General features: G+C 42.2%; 2 protein-coding genes across 4 annotated transcripts in view; both read right to left on the bottom strand.

The window, feature by feature from the left end:
- Nucleotides 1-1,670: 1,670 nt before the first annotated feature.
- snrpd1 (small nuclear ribonucleoprotein D1 polypeptide) lies at nucleotides 1,671-6,613 on the bottom strand. Its single transcript, XM_004548105.5, has 4 exons — nucleotides 6,461-6,613; nucleotides 5,826-5,902; nucleotides 3,730-3,921; nucleotides 1,671-1,922 (listed from the first exon to the last, which is right to left on the bottom strand). The coding sequence occupies exons 1-4, from the start codon at nucleotides 6,472-6,474 to the stop codon at nucleotides 1,846-1,848; spliced, it is 360 nt and encodes a 119-aa protein (XP_004548162.1). The 5' UTR covers nucleotides 6,475-6,613; the 3' UTR covers nucleotides 1,671-1,845.
- A 1,008-nt stretch (nucleotides 6,614-7,621) lies between these two features.
- Nucleotides 7,622-15,131, bottom strand: part of LOC101484959 (ankyrin repeat and IBR domain-containing protein 1) — a 28,178-nt gene continuing 20,668 nt past the window's right edge. The window contains exons 14-21 of one of the 3 annotated variants that reach the window (XM_076879624.1): nucleotides 14,193-14,279; nucleotides 13,979-14,045; nucleotides 13,602-13,747; nucleotides 12,998-13,176; nucleotides 12,744-12,795; nucleotides 12,499-12,552; nucleotides 12,207-12,330; nucleotides 7,622-11,976 (exon numbers count right to left, since the gene is read on the bottom strand). In XM_076879624.1, coding sequence (XP_076735739.1) covers nucleotides 10,433-11,976; nucleotides 12,207-12,330; nucleotides 12,499-12,552; nucleotides 12,744-12,795; nucleotides 12,998-13,176; nucleotides 13,602-13,747; nucleotides 13,979-14,045; nucleotides 14,193-14,279 — 2,253 coding nt within the window. In that variant the 3' untranslated portion in view covers nucleotides 7,622-10,432. The remainder of the gene's footprint in view (nucleotides 11,977-12,206; nucleotides 12,331-12,498; nucleotides 12,553-12,743; nucleotides 12,796-12,997; nucleotides 13,177-13,601; nucleotides 13,748-13,978; nucleotides 14,046-14,192; nucleotides 14,280-15,131) is intronic. The other 2 variants (XM_004548108.6, XM_076879625.1) reach the window with 2 other exon arrangements.

The raw sequence follows: 15,131 nt of genomic DNA, 5'->3' as shown, positions 1-15,131 counted from the left end.
GAGGCCACCTATCAACCGTATTGTCTAAAGCAATGTTAAAGTCTCCACCAATTAAGAGGACTGAATTTGGGTATTTGGAGAGCCAGAAATGAATTCTTTCTTCTAAGGAGTCAAGTAATTTATCATTTTCAGTTTTATTATTGTAACCATATATATTTACTGCAATGAAAGTACTGTTATTGTGTCTGATTATTGAGCAGAGGTAGTGTCCTAAGGTGTCACAGTCAGAGTGTAACACATCCCCAGAAAAATAATTTTTAAGCGTGGCAACTCCAGCAGAACGCTCAGAGCCATGGGACAGACTTTATTACCCCATTGTGATTTCCAAAAATTTGTATCAGCAGGTGTGGAATGACTCTCTTGGAAAAAGCAAAAATCTGTTTTAAATTGTTTGGCAAACAAAAACAAAGCTTTGCGTTTACAGGTTTGTCCTAAACTCCTGGTATTAAGAGAAACAAGTGAAAAAGACAAAGTTATTAGAAAAAAGAAAGAGAAAAAGTAAGTTCTAAACCTCTACAGCTAAGAATATATCTATAGAATAAGGGGACCGGGTGCTGCACAATTTAGGTAGTAGAACAGTAAAAACCCTGAGTGACTAAGCTTATAAAAATACAGTATTTAACTATCTGCTATGGTTTAAATATAGCTTTTTTGGCTGCAGCCAGGTGCTCTTGGAAATATGCTTCCCTTAAATTTTATGCTTTTCCGGTGGAACCGACCCTAGCGCCCAACAGCAGTATTGCACCTTCAGGTACTTTGGAATTTGGTTTCAGTTTTTTATTTCTAAAACTAAATAAAATTCACTTCCATTTTATTCATAATTGCGGACACCAACACAAAATGTTTGCTGATATTACTTAATGTTAAGAGCTTAGCCTCCATATGTGTACCTAAATGTATTTTTACTTTCATTATTATTACCACCTACACACACAATGAACTGTACCCGCATACACACAATAACATGGACTGAACCACCACTCACAACCACTAGCACTTTATATAGCCTCTGTAGAAATTATCCACATATCTCACTTATCTTAACTGCACTACTGTATAAATAATCTTTCTGTACAATACGATAATTTTTAAATTACAACTTTATAACCTGCACAGTTCACACTTCTGTATATCTCATATTTCTGTAGTTTTCCATATTTATATCCTGTTCATAGCCTGTACATACTTATAGCATATTCATAACATACATCATACCGTGTACATTATAACATACCATAATAGACCCATTTCTGTAATATACTCACATATCTATGTTATTGCTAATATATATTGTAATATATCTATATCATGGCTAAAGCACTTCTGGATGGATGCAAACTGCATTTCGTTGCCTTGTACCTGTGACATGTGCAATGACAATAAAGTCGAATTCTATTCTATTCTAGTATTGGCAGCTGAAGATCAAAGTTTTAGATCCTTTTTTATTTAACATAAATTAGACAAAGTGTAAGACTGTGTGCTATTTTATAATAACATTCTTCAGATTTTGACCCCTCTCACAACATAACCTGTTGCGTTTTGAGCGCTTCAAATTCATTTTCTGTTAAAATCATGATCATTAACAAAGAAACTTTATTCAACCTTGTAAATAAAGAACAAAAGTTTAACCTGAACCCCTGTCACACAGGTATTGTAATAATGCACTGGAGTCAAGTTTATCCTCTTAATGAGGAACATTTTTAATGTACAAAATAATGAAAAACACACTGAAATTCACAAACGGTTTCCTTTGAGCAAATTGTGGGGAAAAAAAAAAAAAAAAAAAAAAAAAAAGAATTCCTGTACAAACAGTGGATGGTGAGATGCAGCTTTAAGGCCTTTGGATCATCTCCTTGGTCCACCCCGTCCTCTTCCTCTTCCTCTGCCACGTCCTCGTCCTCTGCCTCGCCCCCGTCCAGCCACTGAGAGGAGAGCAACAGATTTGTCACAAACATTCACCTACATGTGTTGAGTTGCTATGTTACTATAAACATAAGGCAGGTTGTTCTATGCGCAGTTTAAAAATCGAATCTGTGCTACCCTATTCAATTTAAATCTGAGCATTTATCCTGATTTACTTCTGGTTTTAGTAATGTTTAATATATTTAAAAGAAAGTGTAAACACATTGCTTTGAACAGGAGTAACATTTCTTTGAGCAGCAGCATCATTTCAGGGTCTCACATTGCGACTAAACACTGTTGCATGGCTCGAAAGTACAGTACGAGGAGTAAATATGAAGAACAAAACCAGGAGAACCAGTTTTCTGTCACATGTTTAAAGATGCACATGTATGTTGTTTAGTAGGGGTGGGGGAAAAAAATCGATACTGTGTAGCATCGTGATATTTTGTTTTCTAATAATGTATCGATACAGGGACAGCAGAAATCGATATTTTGTTACAAAAAAAGTTTTTGTGGACTCTGACTTCAGAGCATGTTGATCCTTTTTCTGAGCAAGAATAATATCGTATCGTGAGTTAAATATTGTGATAATATCATATCGTGGGATGTATGGTGATTCCCACCTCTATTGTTTAGTGTGGTAAATGGAAGATATTAGAGACTGAATAAAGGCCACATGTCTGTGGTGAGTATAAACTCAGCCATACTGACCGGTGTTTGGTGTTTAACCCCCAATAAATCAATCATCCTTATATCTCCAATCTAATTTTATAAGTTTATCAGTATCAACTTTGTGTCTGGTCATCTCATGCTGTGAAGACAAACTCACACAAACCCTGCTGAAACGCACACCAGCGATAACTCAGCACGAATCAATTTCCATTTCTTAAGGTGACCGTATAACAGCCTGTATCTGACATTTTCTGGGCTTCATGCTCCCGTAACTACAGCAGGACAGAGTGTACAACAGGCCCGAGTACAAACAGCCCTATTAAAGATCACTTAGATACCACAATTTAAAACTGCATCAACTCTGAAAAACTTCCTATATACAAATTTAAAAAACACAGGCCCTGAAAATATAATTTTAATACTGCAGAAGTGAACAAATGTGATCACTGAAACAACCCTGAGCACCCAAGTGATTTCTAAGTGGGCTGTTTAACCACATGTTGATGTGGAAGAGACCAGGCAGAGGGACTAAAAAAAAAATCTGATAGTACAATTTGCACTAAACAGATTTTAAAAAGACGCAGAAAGAGCTGCGAGCAATTAAAAACCTGCTGGAAACAGGTTGTGGGTGAGTGAGAGCTTCAGACGTGACAGAGGACATCAGTGGAAATGCTTCTGAGGCATTTTATGTTATTGTTACGATAGACGCACCAGTCATTGCTCGCACCAACTGTGACGTCAGCGCAGCACTGTTTTCATTTATGCTCACACTTTAGATGCGCATGAATAGCTACAATGTGTTCCTATATGCTTACACAACTCAGGGGAAAAAAAACCCAAAAACAAACAAAACACACCACAGCTTCAGCAGCGGTATGGAAGAACTGTAAACATCAAACACAGCGATCGTGCATAAGGCCGCTACGCTCCCACACCCACAGCCCTCGTTTGCTTTTCTGCACAAAGCTTCCAGATTTAACTTTTCCAAAGGACATGAAAAGCTGCCGTACGGATACTGGTTCACGTGCCTGACCCTTTGTCCACATTCATGTAAAAAGTGTTGGGAAGTGACATTTATAAACCAGCCTGTGGGTACAAAAAACAAGCCTTTAAAGACAACAAAAAGAGCCAGGTGCACAGCAAACACTTCCTCACCTGCTTCTCGCTTCTTGGACTTGATCTTTGGCTCGATGTCGACCAACAAGGTGTCCAACGGGAGGCTGTCCGGCAGGATAAAATAGCGGATGTTGTTGCCACGGATACTCAGCGACTCCAGCTGAGTGGGTTCCCGGTTTTTCAGGGTCATTTTCACCGCCTTCAGGTGGGTGTTCATGCTCACGTCGACACCTACGGAAAGGAAAGGAAAGAAAAATCTGAAAACTGAATACAGTAGATGGAAGTAAGACTCTGAGTGAGTCCAAATGAGTGTAGAAACATCTGTTCCCGACTGTTCTGACTTCCATCCTCCACCTGTGTGCTCCAGTGTGGACAACTACAACTAAACTCTACTATATGAACATTATTATTATTTTACCTGCTGCCTTATGTTTTTGGCTCAGTTGGTCTGACAAGCAGATAAAGAAAAAAAAATGCAGTTTTAAGTCTTTCGGCTCAGATGCCCACTTTCTGTGTTCTGCACTGCATTTTTTGTCAGCCGTTCTCACGTCCCTCATCATTGTACATCATACAAGCACTTGTCTAAAGTCTGTCTTTTATCCAGTGGCTGTGAAGGTAGAAGCGAAGACTGTCATCACTGACACGGTTTAGACTAATGCTGAAATTATGGTTCAGACGTGGTGTGTTGGTTTTCCGTGGACAGCTCATATACCTGCAGAGTGTCTTGTCAGATGGGGGATGTGTCAAAGAAGGGTGTCTGTGGGCCACATGTGCTGATGATCAACCAGCCGACCGTGGAGAAGGGCGAAGTTATGACATAAACACCTGAAGTGTCAAAACTGTGGAAAGTATAATCTCACACCCTACCATCCCAGCACACACTGAGCCTCGCAGAGCACGCCTTCTTCCAACTATTAGATACGTTTACAGAATCAACTGACTGCCTTTGCAAAATTGTATTTATATCATTCACACAAACCCTCCTTACAATCAGCACGATTATCAACACATTGTTTTGCTGACTCCTATTCCACCACTAGATGTCACTGAAACAAAGCTGTGAATGAATGAACCCACTTTCAAGTGGGTCAGTACTGGTTCTCTGCTTCATTTGCACATCACTACTTTGTTGTGTTTCTCCCATTCCTGGTGAACGCCGCTGTTACTTCCTTCCCTGTTGGAACCCACACAGCATCAGCTATGTTGACCACTGTGCAGTTTGGATTATGGAGGGCTGCACTGGAGCACATTTAATAGACATGTCACACAGTACACTGAGTAACCAAAAGCTAACCGTTTTATCTGAGAGTTCTGCGGGAAATCTTTCTAGGTCCTACAACATTTATGCTGTGTGTGGTGCAGTATGTGTTAATTACAGTGCAGTCATGTCCCAACGTTTCATACGCAGTGCCAGCTGATAGAAACAAATAAAATATCTTCGGTTACATCTCTTTACTGAGGTTAGATTTTTTTTTTTTTTTTTTAAACTGTGTTTTTCCACTTCCTCCTTTGACCATTCCCCCTCTTCCATTTTGATAATTTCTACAATCTCCCTCCAGGAATTCACTGACATTTGTAAATCCTTATACTGATGCTATGATTATTCTTTTATTAAGAAATTAAAAAAAAACAGCAGTGAAAAAGTACAATGCACAGGAGGACTTGATAGTGTTTTCTCACTGAAGTATCACTGGGACATTAAAGGGAATACACAAGCATATGAAGACTATGGAACAAACTTCACTTTTTATGATGCTCACTGTATTTACCAACAGAGGGAGCTGGGAAAGTTGCATTCAGCTAAAACCAGTTTATTGATCTTTAAAATTATTAATTGCAAACCTGGGACCTGCATACTTCGTTTATATTTATATTTAAGTGAGCTATATATAAACATTTCCCAGCATTTCCACAGGACTCTAGCTTTAGGAAGAATTGGGTGCTGGCTTGAAAATGAGCCTTACTGGCCACCGTTACATTAAAATTCTGAGCATTACTTTGAAACGCCTGAACTACAGCATTCTTAGCGGAATGAATTGGCTTAGAGTGGCAGCACAACTAATGAAAGCGGTAAGGAGGTGAGCCCAACACCTGTTTAATACCTGTTTAATAAATCACCTCCAGCTGAGTCTTACCTGTGATGGTGCCGTGGACCTGAGTGCCGTTCTTCAGCTCGATGGTAACAGTCTCATGGCTGAGCTTCATCAAAAACCTGTGGGCATCGTGGAAGAAGATGAACATCTATGTTTGAGTTCAGCCTGGAAATGAACCAAAAACTAGCCTCAAGCTAGCTACTAGCTGCATAGCTTTCACCTGCAAAACAAAACCACCCCTGGAGTGAGACGACCTTATGAAAACCCGCTGAAACCCTCCAGAGTTAACCGCCATAACTAAAATAAATACTGGACTAGCTTTATGCTCCTGCTACTACACATTTAGGCTACGTTTATTTCGTTCGCTGAGTAGCAGCTTAACCGAGGCCGGACCTACGAGTCTGCTAACGTCCACGAACCAAAGTACGTTTAAAAATCGTCGATGCATGCAGCTAATTCCAACTACCGAGCATGAGTTAACACTACAGGTGTAGTTTAACTGTGAATGCGATCACTCTAACTCCGGACAGCCTCCATTCATTCGGCCCGACGCTTCCCGCTCATATCTTATCCTCCTCTTCTCCGCTTTCTATCTAAACCCATCCAGCCGCAACGCCTTCACTTCATCATCCCACGTTCACTCGTTCGTTAAATGGCGCATTCCAGACTCCGCTTACCTGACTAGTTTCATGATGGTGATGGACTGTAGAGACAAATCCTCCACCAAAGAGAAAAATTGCAGCGATCGGGTGAAAACACACACAGGCCGCTGTGGTAACAATTACGTTTGACTCGCGCACTTACGACGTCATTAAAGGAGCGACGGCGATGAAGAAGAAGACACGCTGCACGACAACACTGCCGCCTACTGGTGGAAGAATAAACAGCGTTTTGAACTTATGCTCCGAATCTAACAAATATTTGGATTTATTGAACTTTAAAGAAAATATTTAATAGAAGGAATGCGTATATACATTTTATTATAATATATGTTGTCAAAGTGTCAACATTAGTAAACTATAACGACAGTAAAAACTTACTGTGTGTAAACTAAATAACAAATAATCAGAAAACGCTACAATATAGTGCAAACGTCTTGAGATATCCTTTCTACTTTGCTAGGAAAATGGATCTTCTTGACAGACATCCTTCCAGTGAAAAAGATTTCTGATAAGACTGACCAGTAGGTGTATGAACTGAAGAGCCAGATGCATTCCTGAGCTGTAAATAAAAACTGAAAGACCTTCAGAAAGCCTCAAGAACAGAGATCAAGAAGTTTGGCTGCTTAAAAGCAAAATATAAAGACAGCAAGGGGTGACTCAAGTCTTTTGCACAGTGCTGTGTCTTGTTTAAGTCTTTGGCAGTTTGGTCGTACTTAGTGAGGCTGAGATGCCGCATTGGATTTGTGCTGTAATAGCTGCATATCTAAAAATTTTCCTCCTGACAGATTACAGAAATAAATCGTGAAACTAATCAAACTGAACATTTTACACAATGAAAACAAATTAAAATAAGGAAAGCCTTCCCAAACCCCAAATCAATTTAAAAAAAAAAAGTAATAAAAACAAAAATCTAACACTTCTGTTCTCCTGATGTGCAGCTGTGTTAAGTTTTTTAAATAAATGCAGTCTAAACCTAAAGATAATGGGTTTACTTATCATTTCCATGTACATGCTAAGAGCTGTTGTGGACTTGACAGCAACATGAAGTGAAAAGACGTCAGTCTACCATGTACATTACGATAAATAGGAGACTAATCAGGGAACATGTTCCCTTTTCTTGCTGATGGAAGCTCAGAAATCAAAGCACTAAAACAAAAAATAAAAATGTCACTGCAGTGCACTTTCAGTTCTTTTTATTGAGAGTAAACTTTGCACTGACACTTTCATTTTTAGTTTTGGCCACACATCAAACCCTTTCTTTTGACCAGCTGGGAATGTATCAAGTATAATCTGTGAGAGTGCAATTTCAATCTCTTAAACTCTGAAGATGTCAGATGAGGGAGCATTAAATCATAAACACTAATGCAACCGCTTGCGTGACGCCATCGATGCCACACACACACACACAAAAAAAAAAAAAAAAAAAAAAAAAAAAAAAAGGGAATATTTAGCCGCTGTCCCTCCGCAGCCCCACCAAACATCCGACATTCGGCAGCATGTTTCTGCAAAACAAAGACGCAGCGTGTGCCCAAACACTGACGTGAATCCCCTCCATCCTCAGGGAGCGGAGCCTGAAATGTCACAACTGCCCTCACATCTCAGCGGGCTTCGTGCAATGCTATGAGCCAGCTACCTTCACAGTTCTCACTTTATCACTTCAGGTTTCAGAAAATGCTTAAAAATCAGTTTTAAGTGAGTCAGTTTGAGTTTTACAAAGGGTGTCTTTGTATTTGTTTGGCATGCCATCAAAGGACATTTAAAATCCCCACATTTATTCTCATTTCACTCCCCAGAGCACCAAATCAGTCCTCATCACAGCAGGCAGTGTTTAGTTCCCTTGTAAACATTGTATTTGGGCAATAAAGTTTAAAGATTTGAGGCTTGATGACATCCCAGCAGTTACATTTCCAAGGCGGCGTCAAATCAAAGTTCAACATTCACATAAAGTGTTTTTTGATCATCGTGGAAAAGCAGCGGATTCCTTCAGAGAGGCTCAAAGAGGTTTTTCATTCAGGGCTGAAAATGTGGGCGCTGCGACTCACCCGGGGGGGGGGGGATTAAACAAAATCAGTGTATTAAAGTGTTATCATCATCATCATCATCATCATCATCATCATCATCTTTCATTAAGAAGCATGTTTAAAAAGCAATGACACTAATAAATAGCAACAGATAAATACAATCAGAACAAAACAAAACAAAGAAAAAGGCACACAGATCCAACAACTCTGGTCTCAACAGAAAGAAACATCTTCTCTATAATTAAAGGAATAAAAAGAATCAAATACAGCAGAAACCCAAACCCACGTCCCATCGATTAGAGCACACTGCAGGGTGCTATAAGTAGTGGAAAAGATATGATAAAAAGTTACATAAAACCATAAAATGTGCTCACATTTACAGTATTAGTTATGCCTGCTTTGGCTCAGAAACCGCACGACTCAAAGAACCAGCTCACACGAGCACCAAACAATAAACAGATTCATGAATCAGTGCAGCAGCGTTTTAACAATATATTCTCATTTATTTTACAGTCGTATAAACACCGTTTACAACAGCTTCTGTGAAGACAAAACTTGTGAAAGTGGCTGAAATCTCGCTTTTTATGAAAAATCAGCTTGTTTAAATGTGCTGCAGGGTAAAGTCAAACTTTAAAACACATTGTGTATAATCCAAAGTGATAAAGCATATCTTAGTTTACCATCTGCTAACTGTTTACTCTTTTAATTGGTTTAACATTTAATAATTTTGATTGGACGACTTGTTTGAAGCACTTTAAACCTTTTGACTGTATTTTATTTATCAGGTTTAATAAAGTAAAGGATCATTCTGAAGTCAGTCTTCAGCTTAAAATGCCAAATTATTTCCTCCGTGATATTTGTAGTTTTTTTAAAATCAAAGCAAGTATGAATGATCTGAGGAGGTTAAATACTGGATATCATTATTCTCAGATTAATTTGATTGGTTGATGCATTACCTCATTTAATACCCACTGTATTTTGTGTGCTACGTGAGATCTGGTGCACTAACACTGAGCCAAAGTGGCAGAAAAACACTGTAAATCTCTGCAGATTAAACATGAAGATGCATCTTTGATACAAAACATTTGAAATGTGCAGCGAGTAGCAAAAAAACAAACAAAAACAACCCCCCCCCCAGAACAAAAAAAAAAAACCCAAAAAAAAAAAAAAAAACCAGAACTCAATCTGCTCTGCAAACAAGCACCCACTGAACTTCCAGCTTTATGGGCGCTGCTCTGCAGCTGGGGCTGGCCTCTGACCTTCACGTGCAGAGAGGTGCTGTAATAGTGTGACGTTTACGCAGCAGACTGTGCCAGTCTGCTGAAAAGAAAGATCAGGACTGTATTGGCACTAACACAAACAGGCACAGTGTGCATGAAGGTCCAGAAATCAGAATTAGGCCCTCTGATTGTACAGCACGCTATAAACAGGCTCCAAAGTTACAGTTATCTTCATATATTTGGCTCTTGGAGCTCTGAACTGGCTTGTGGTTGGGTTAGTGTGAGAATCAAGTGTAGTTAAATGAGGCAAGTTTGGATTTCAGCATGAACAGCACCAAAACTTCACCCTGAACAAACTTAGGAGACAAACAGAAGAGGTGGGGAATTAAATTAAAATAAGAAAAAAACTAAACTAAACTAAAACACGGAGCATTTTGTTGTGTTATGATATCAGTAGCTCTCCGTTCATGGTTTAAACACTTCAAAGAATAATTTGTCTGTTTTTAGAGCAGACAAAAAGCACTTAAAAATAATCAAAACGTGTATGACATCATCTTTCCTGGACAGAGTCCGCAGGTCTTTAAGTCCTCTCTAAATACAGTATAATACATACAGTAAACACTCCACCCCCCAAACACAGGCACCACCATCACACATCTTGCATCATCCATCAGTGCTTCTCTCTGATTGGTTTTCTTTCTCTTTATCTCGGCTCTACCTTCTCTTTCTCTCTACATCTGTCACTTTCACACTAGGTGTTCCTGCTCCGTCCACTCTTCAGGTGACCGGTCCTCCTCTAACTGAAGGACGAGGTCTGAGTCTCTCTCCATTGCCGGGGCAGTGTGTGCGGGACTGTTTCCATGTTGGGAGTGTGAATGCGGGTGTGTGTGCGCTTCGTCCAGCGACAGGTCAGCCACACACCCTGCATCCACACCCTCTTCTCCAGCGTCTCTTTTTTCCAGCTCCAGAGTGCTCGGCCTCGACGTCTTCACGCCCTCGGCTCCCGGTGGGCCGGTCGCCGACCCTCTGCCTACTTCCGACTCGCCCTCCAGGGGCTGCCGGATGGGGGCGGAGGTCTGGCTCTCAGTCTCGGTGTGTGTGTCGGGAGAGGAGTCTGTCTCTGTGGTGGGCGGGGAGGGGATGAGAGCCAGGCTCTGCGGGTTATTCTGGGGGTTTATGTTGTTGTTAAACCAGGCCATGATGTTATCCAGCAGCTGAGCGCTGGCTGTGGGGTCCAAGGGCTCCAGGCTCTGAGGGTCACTGGGGGTGAAAGGGCCCCCTGGGGGAATCACTGGTGAGAGCAGCAGCTCTGGCTCAAGCTCTGGAGATGGGAGGCACAACTGGGTAGGGGGCTGGGGGTCTGATTTAGGGGGACGTTCGACGGCGTAGGCAGCGGGGCGCTCTGCGGTGTAAGAGCTGCTGTGTTCGGGGCAGGGGTTGTAGGAGCTGTCTGGTTTAGGGTTGCTGTTGTACGTGGCTGCATGTTCCCGGCTATAGGAACTAGGATGTGCGGGGTTTGGAGCGGGGAGGCAGGAGGCGGCGTGCTCAGCCTTGGCTAAATATGCACTCAAATGGCAGGAAGTCTGCTCTTTGCTGTCATAACGAGGGTCTGTGATGGTGATATGATCGAGCACATATGGGGCAGTCAGTGCACTCTGATCCTGTCTGTGGCTGCTGGGGTTGCTGCAGGCAGGTTCAGTGGTGTAAGGAGCAGCATGTGTACTGTGTATGTATGTGTGGTGTGAGCTGAGCTGCTCCTGCGTGTTTGTGTCCAGGTCGTAAGGAGTGGTTATGCTCCCCAGTTTCATAAGGCTGTCTCCCAGCTCCAGCAGCTCTGCGCTGAGGGAGGGAGGAGGCGGAGGGAGGGGGAGGGAGCTGGATACACAAGGCTGGGAGGTGGAGTCTGTCCTGTTAGGCGGGTGAGGAGGATCCAGGATGGACGCGGGGAAGGATGAGCCTCTGGCTCCTGGAGGACCCTCTGTGTTGAGAGAGTGTAAAACAGCATCGACCAGGTCTCCCGCTGGAGCCGCTCTTCTCTCCTGATCCACCCTCCCCTCCATCCCTCCCTCCAGTCCTCGTTCTCGGCGCGACTCCTGCAGCGACAGCTGGATGGCCAGAAGGATGTTGGGATCGTCTTCGTCGAGCGAGCCGAGCGCTCTCCTGCGACCCTCGCCCCTCTCCGTGCCTTCTGAAACACGAAATGTCACATTAAAGCACAGACTGCTGTGCGTGGCTTGATTACAAATTGATCCCAGTGATCGATGGCTCTGGGTGCTTCGACTGGAACAGACTGATGGAGCAATAAAGTAAAATCCCATTTACTGGTTGTCTTGTGCACTGACAAGACAATTTATTAATATAGGCAGGATCCAGAACAGAGTGTTTGCCAATATACTGCCTGTACCGGCTGTATACAGAACAATAAATTAATGAACACTACACTGTATTAATCTGAAAAATTTTTTTTGTTAAATACTTGATATAAGCCAGTTATACGGTGCATTAAAATGCTTGCCACACCTGTGTTGTCACTCCTCCTGCTGGTCTCTGGTGTGTTACTGCTGCTTCTAAGGCTGTGCAAACTCAGCATGTCTCCTCTGCGCCGTGGTCTGTGTCTGCGACGGTACTGGATGTCAGCATAATCCTGCAAAGAGTTATTCGAGTTCTATTATAAGAAAAAGACAACTTGAGGGAGCTATTTTGTGTCAGGCAGCATCAAAATCTCAAGCACAGAAAACAACATTCAGCCCATCATGCTTGTCCCTAAATATGCCAAAAAAAAACAAAAAAAAAAACAAAACTGGTGAATTACCTGCGACTGTCTCTCTCTCTGATCTGCTCCCAGTACGGAGTGCCGACTTCCCATCTTAACACACATAAGCAAACTATGTCAGCTGCTGCCGCCGCAGTCATGCATTAATACGACCTCATACACAAGTAGGTCACTAAAGCGGAGGTTTAGGAAGTAGCATTAGCGAGGCATGAGCCAAGATATTAGCAGAACGAAGAGAAGTTAGTGTTTGTGAGTGTGGTGTGACAGAAGGCGTTTGTGTTTACCTCAGGAGAAGCAAAGCCAAGGTACTCCCAATCCCACGATCCTCCAGGGTAACTGAAATGAATGTTAGCACACAATTACTTTTTTTAAAAACACATTTGAAGCAAACTAAACAACACTCAGCTTCAGTTTAAGTTCTTATGCCACTTCTTTATCCCCTGAATCCCTCTAAGTGGCTCTATGTAGTGAATTTGTTAACTTGAGCCAAAATTAGAACCATATTGTCTCTCTGTGCGTTGTGTGTGTGCTTTCTTACTTCCTGCGAGGAGGCTCTGGAGAGTCATTGGGAGCGACGCCACGGGCCACTGATGCCAAGAACTCCTGCCTCTTCTGCTGCACCAGGCGGGCCGCGCTGATGATCTTATGGCACGGCGTCCTCAGGTACGGACGGTTGACCTTCTGGGCCAGATCCTCTACGACCATCTCTAAGTCAGTCTGGGAGGACAAACAGAAGAAAGTGTTGAACACCGTCTTCCCCCCGTCAGACCGTGTAATCGTCTTGCAATCAACAGTGGTAGGTTGATCGTGCTGCTCAACTTCTGCATGACCACTTGGTTGCATCAAGTACTTACACTTGCAAAAATAGCGCAATCACTGATTTTTCCTAATAAGAGGTTTCCATCCCATTTATAATCTAGTGTGACTGAAATGCGAAAAAACCCATTAAACCGACTCTTTTGCGTGTATATTTTAACAGATGTACCCAGTCCTCTGTCCACCAAGGCCATAATACACCCCAAAATTTGTTTATGTTCTACACAGTTTACCCCTACAGAGTCCAGGAATCCCTGTAGGCACTTCAGGGGTGTTAGTCCTGTTCATGCAGAGGATGCACACTTGTTGGATATATATTAAAATACCTGCATGAGTTCAAATATCTCTTTCTGGGTGCTGCCTTGCTGGAGGAAGAAGCCGTATGGGTAAGAGCACTTCAGCACGCGCCGCGTCTTCAGCAGCTCAGTCACGCCGTCCTCAATGAAGCGTGTGTCTGGGGGAGTGCCTTCACCTGCAGAAGAAAAGACACGTGTTTTATAGCTAGCCATGACTTTAATGAGCACAGGATTAATGTCTTATGACCCGGACGCACCAAAGCTTGGGTGTGAGTCTGAAAGGCATGACCTATTTGCGCTTTGGCAAAAACAAATATGCTATTCTCGGGCAAACGGCTTGCAGCTGACAAGCAGTTTACTCAGACTTCTTTTGAATCCTTTTCATGAGATCAGTGCAGGACACTTACGGCTAATGAAGGCCCTGCTCAGCTGCTCCATCTTCTCTTTAGCCGTTTTTAGCAGCTTTTGTTCCAACTAACACACACACACACACACACAGACACACACACACACAGAAGAGAGAATACACACACCAAATGATCACGAGATGTTTCTCTGGAAGCATTTTAGATTTTTGGGCGAGGTTTGCATCGTTATGAACGTATCTGTCGAGTGTATTACCTTGTAACTGTGTTCATGGTTCTTGAAGCGAGTGTAGTAGTGCATGAAACGGTCCAGCTCCTGGAAACTTTTGTGCTTCTTTTCTGCCTGTAAAAAAGAAAAACTCTTACTTCATTTAAACTCCTCTGTGTGTGTGTGTTTACTCACTGTACTCAGTGAAAGAGACTGAACAACTTCTATATTTGTGTGAATACAGACTCACTCAGCTATACCTATTTAGCTGCTCATTAATACATATATCTAATCAGCCAATCACATGGCAACAACTCACTGCATGTAGACAGGGTCCAGACAACCCTTTGAAGTTCAAATTGAACATAAGAGCGAGGAAGAAAGGTGATTAAAGTGATTTGGAACATGGTGTTGTTGTTGGTCTGAGTATTTAAGAAACTGCTGATCTACTCTAAGGTTTACAAAGAGTAAGAAGAGAAAATATCCAGTGAGCAGCAGTTCTCTATGTGAAAATGCCCTGTAGATGCCAGAGGTCAGAGGAAAAAGGGCACACTGCCATGAGCTGATAGGAACACAACAGTAACTCAAACAACAACATTACAACTACGATATGCAGAAGAGCTAAGAACAGGAAACATACATGCTCAGCGAAATTTGACAGAGGATTGAAAAAAATGTTGCCTGGTCTGATGTGTTCCAATTTCTGCTGCCAATGACAAAGTCAAAAATAACATGATAGCATGGATCCATCCTGGCTTGTATCAACAATTCAGGCTGGTGTTGGCCCCCTAGTACCAAATAACCATCGTCGAAACACCACAGCTGCTCCATCCCTATATGGCCACAATGTAAGAGTCTTCTGATTGCCACTTCCAGCAGGATTATGCACCTTGTGACCTCTGTGGCCTCCAGTCACCAGATCTCAATCCAATAGAGCATCTTTGGGATGCAGTAAAACACGAGATTCACATCACTGCTGGGCAGGCA

Source organism: Maylandia zebra, linkage group LG22 (assembly GCF_041146795.1).
Source record: "Maylandia zebra isolate NMK-2024a linkage group LG22, Mzebra_GT3a, whole genome shotgun sequence".
NCBI classification, from domain to species: domain Eukaryota; kingdom Metazoa; phylum Chordata; class Actinopteri; order Cichliformes; family Cichlidae; genus Maylandia; species Maylandia zebra.
This window is presented reverse-complemented; position numbering and strand designations above follow the sequence as displayed.

Coding starts and splice junctions, on each gene's coding strand:
- snrpd1 (XM_004548105.5), bottom strand. Junction 3,922..5,825: donor GGTCCACGGCACCATCACAG/GTAAGACTCAGC, acceptor TCCTTTCCGTAG/GTGTCGACGTGAGCATGAAC. Junction 1,923..3,729: donor GTCCAAGAAGCGAGAAGCAG/GTGAGGAAGTGT, acceptor CTCTCCTCTCAG/TGGCTGGACGGGGGCGAGGC.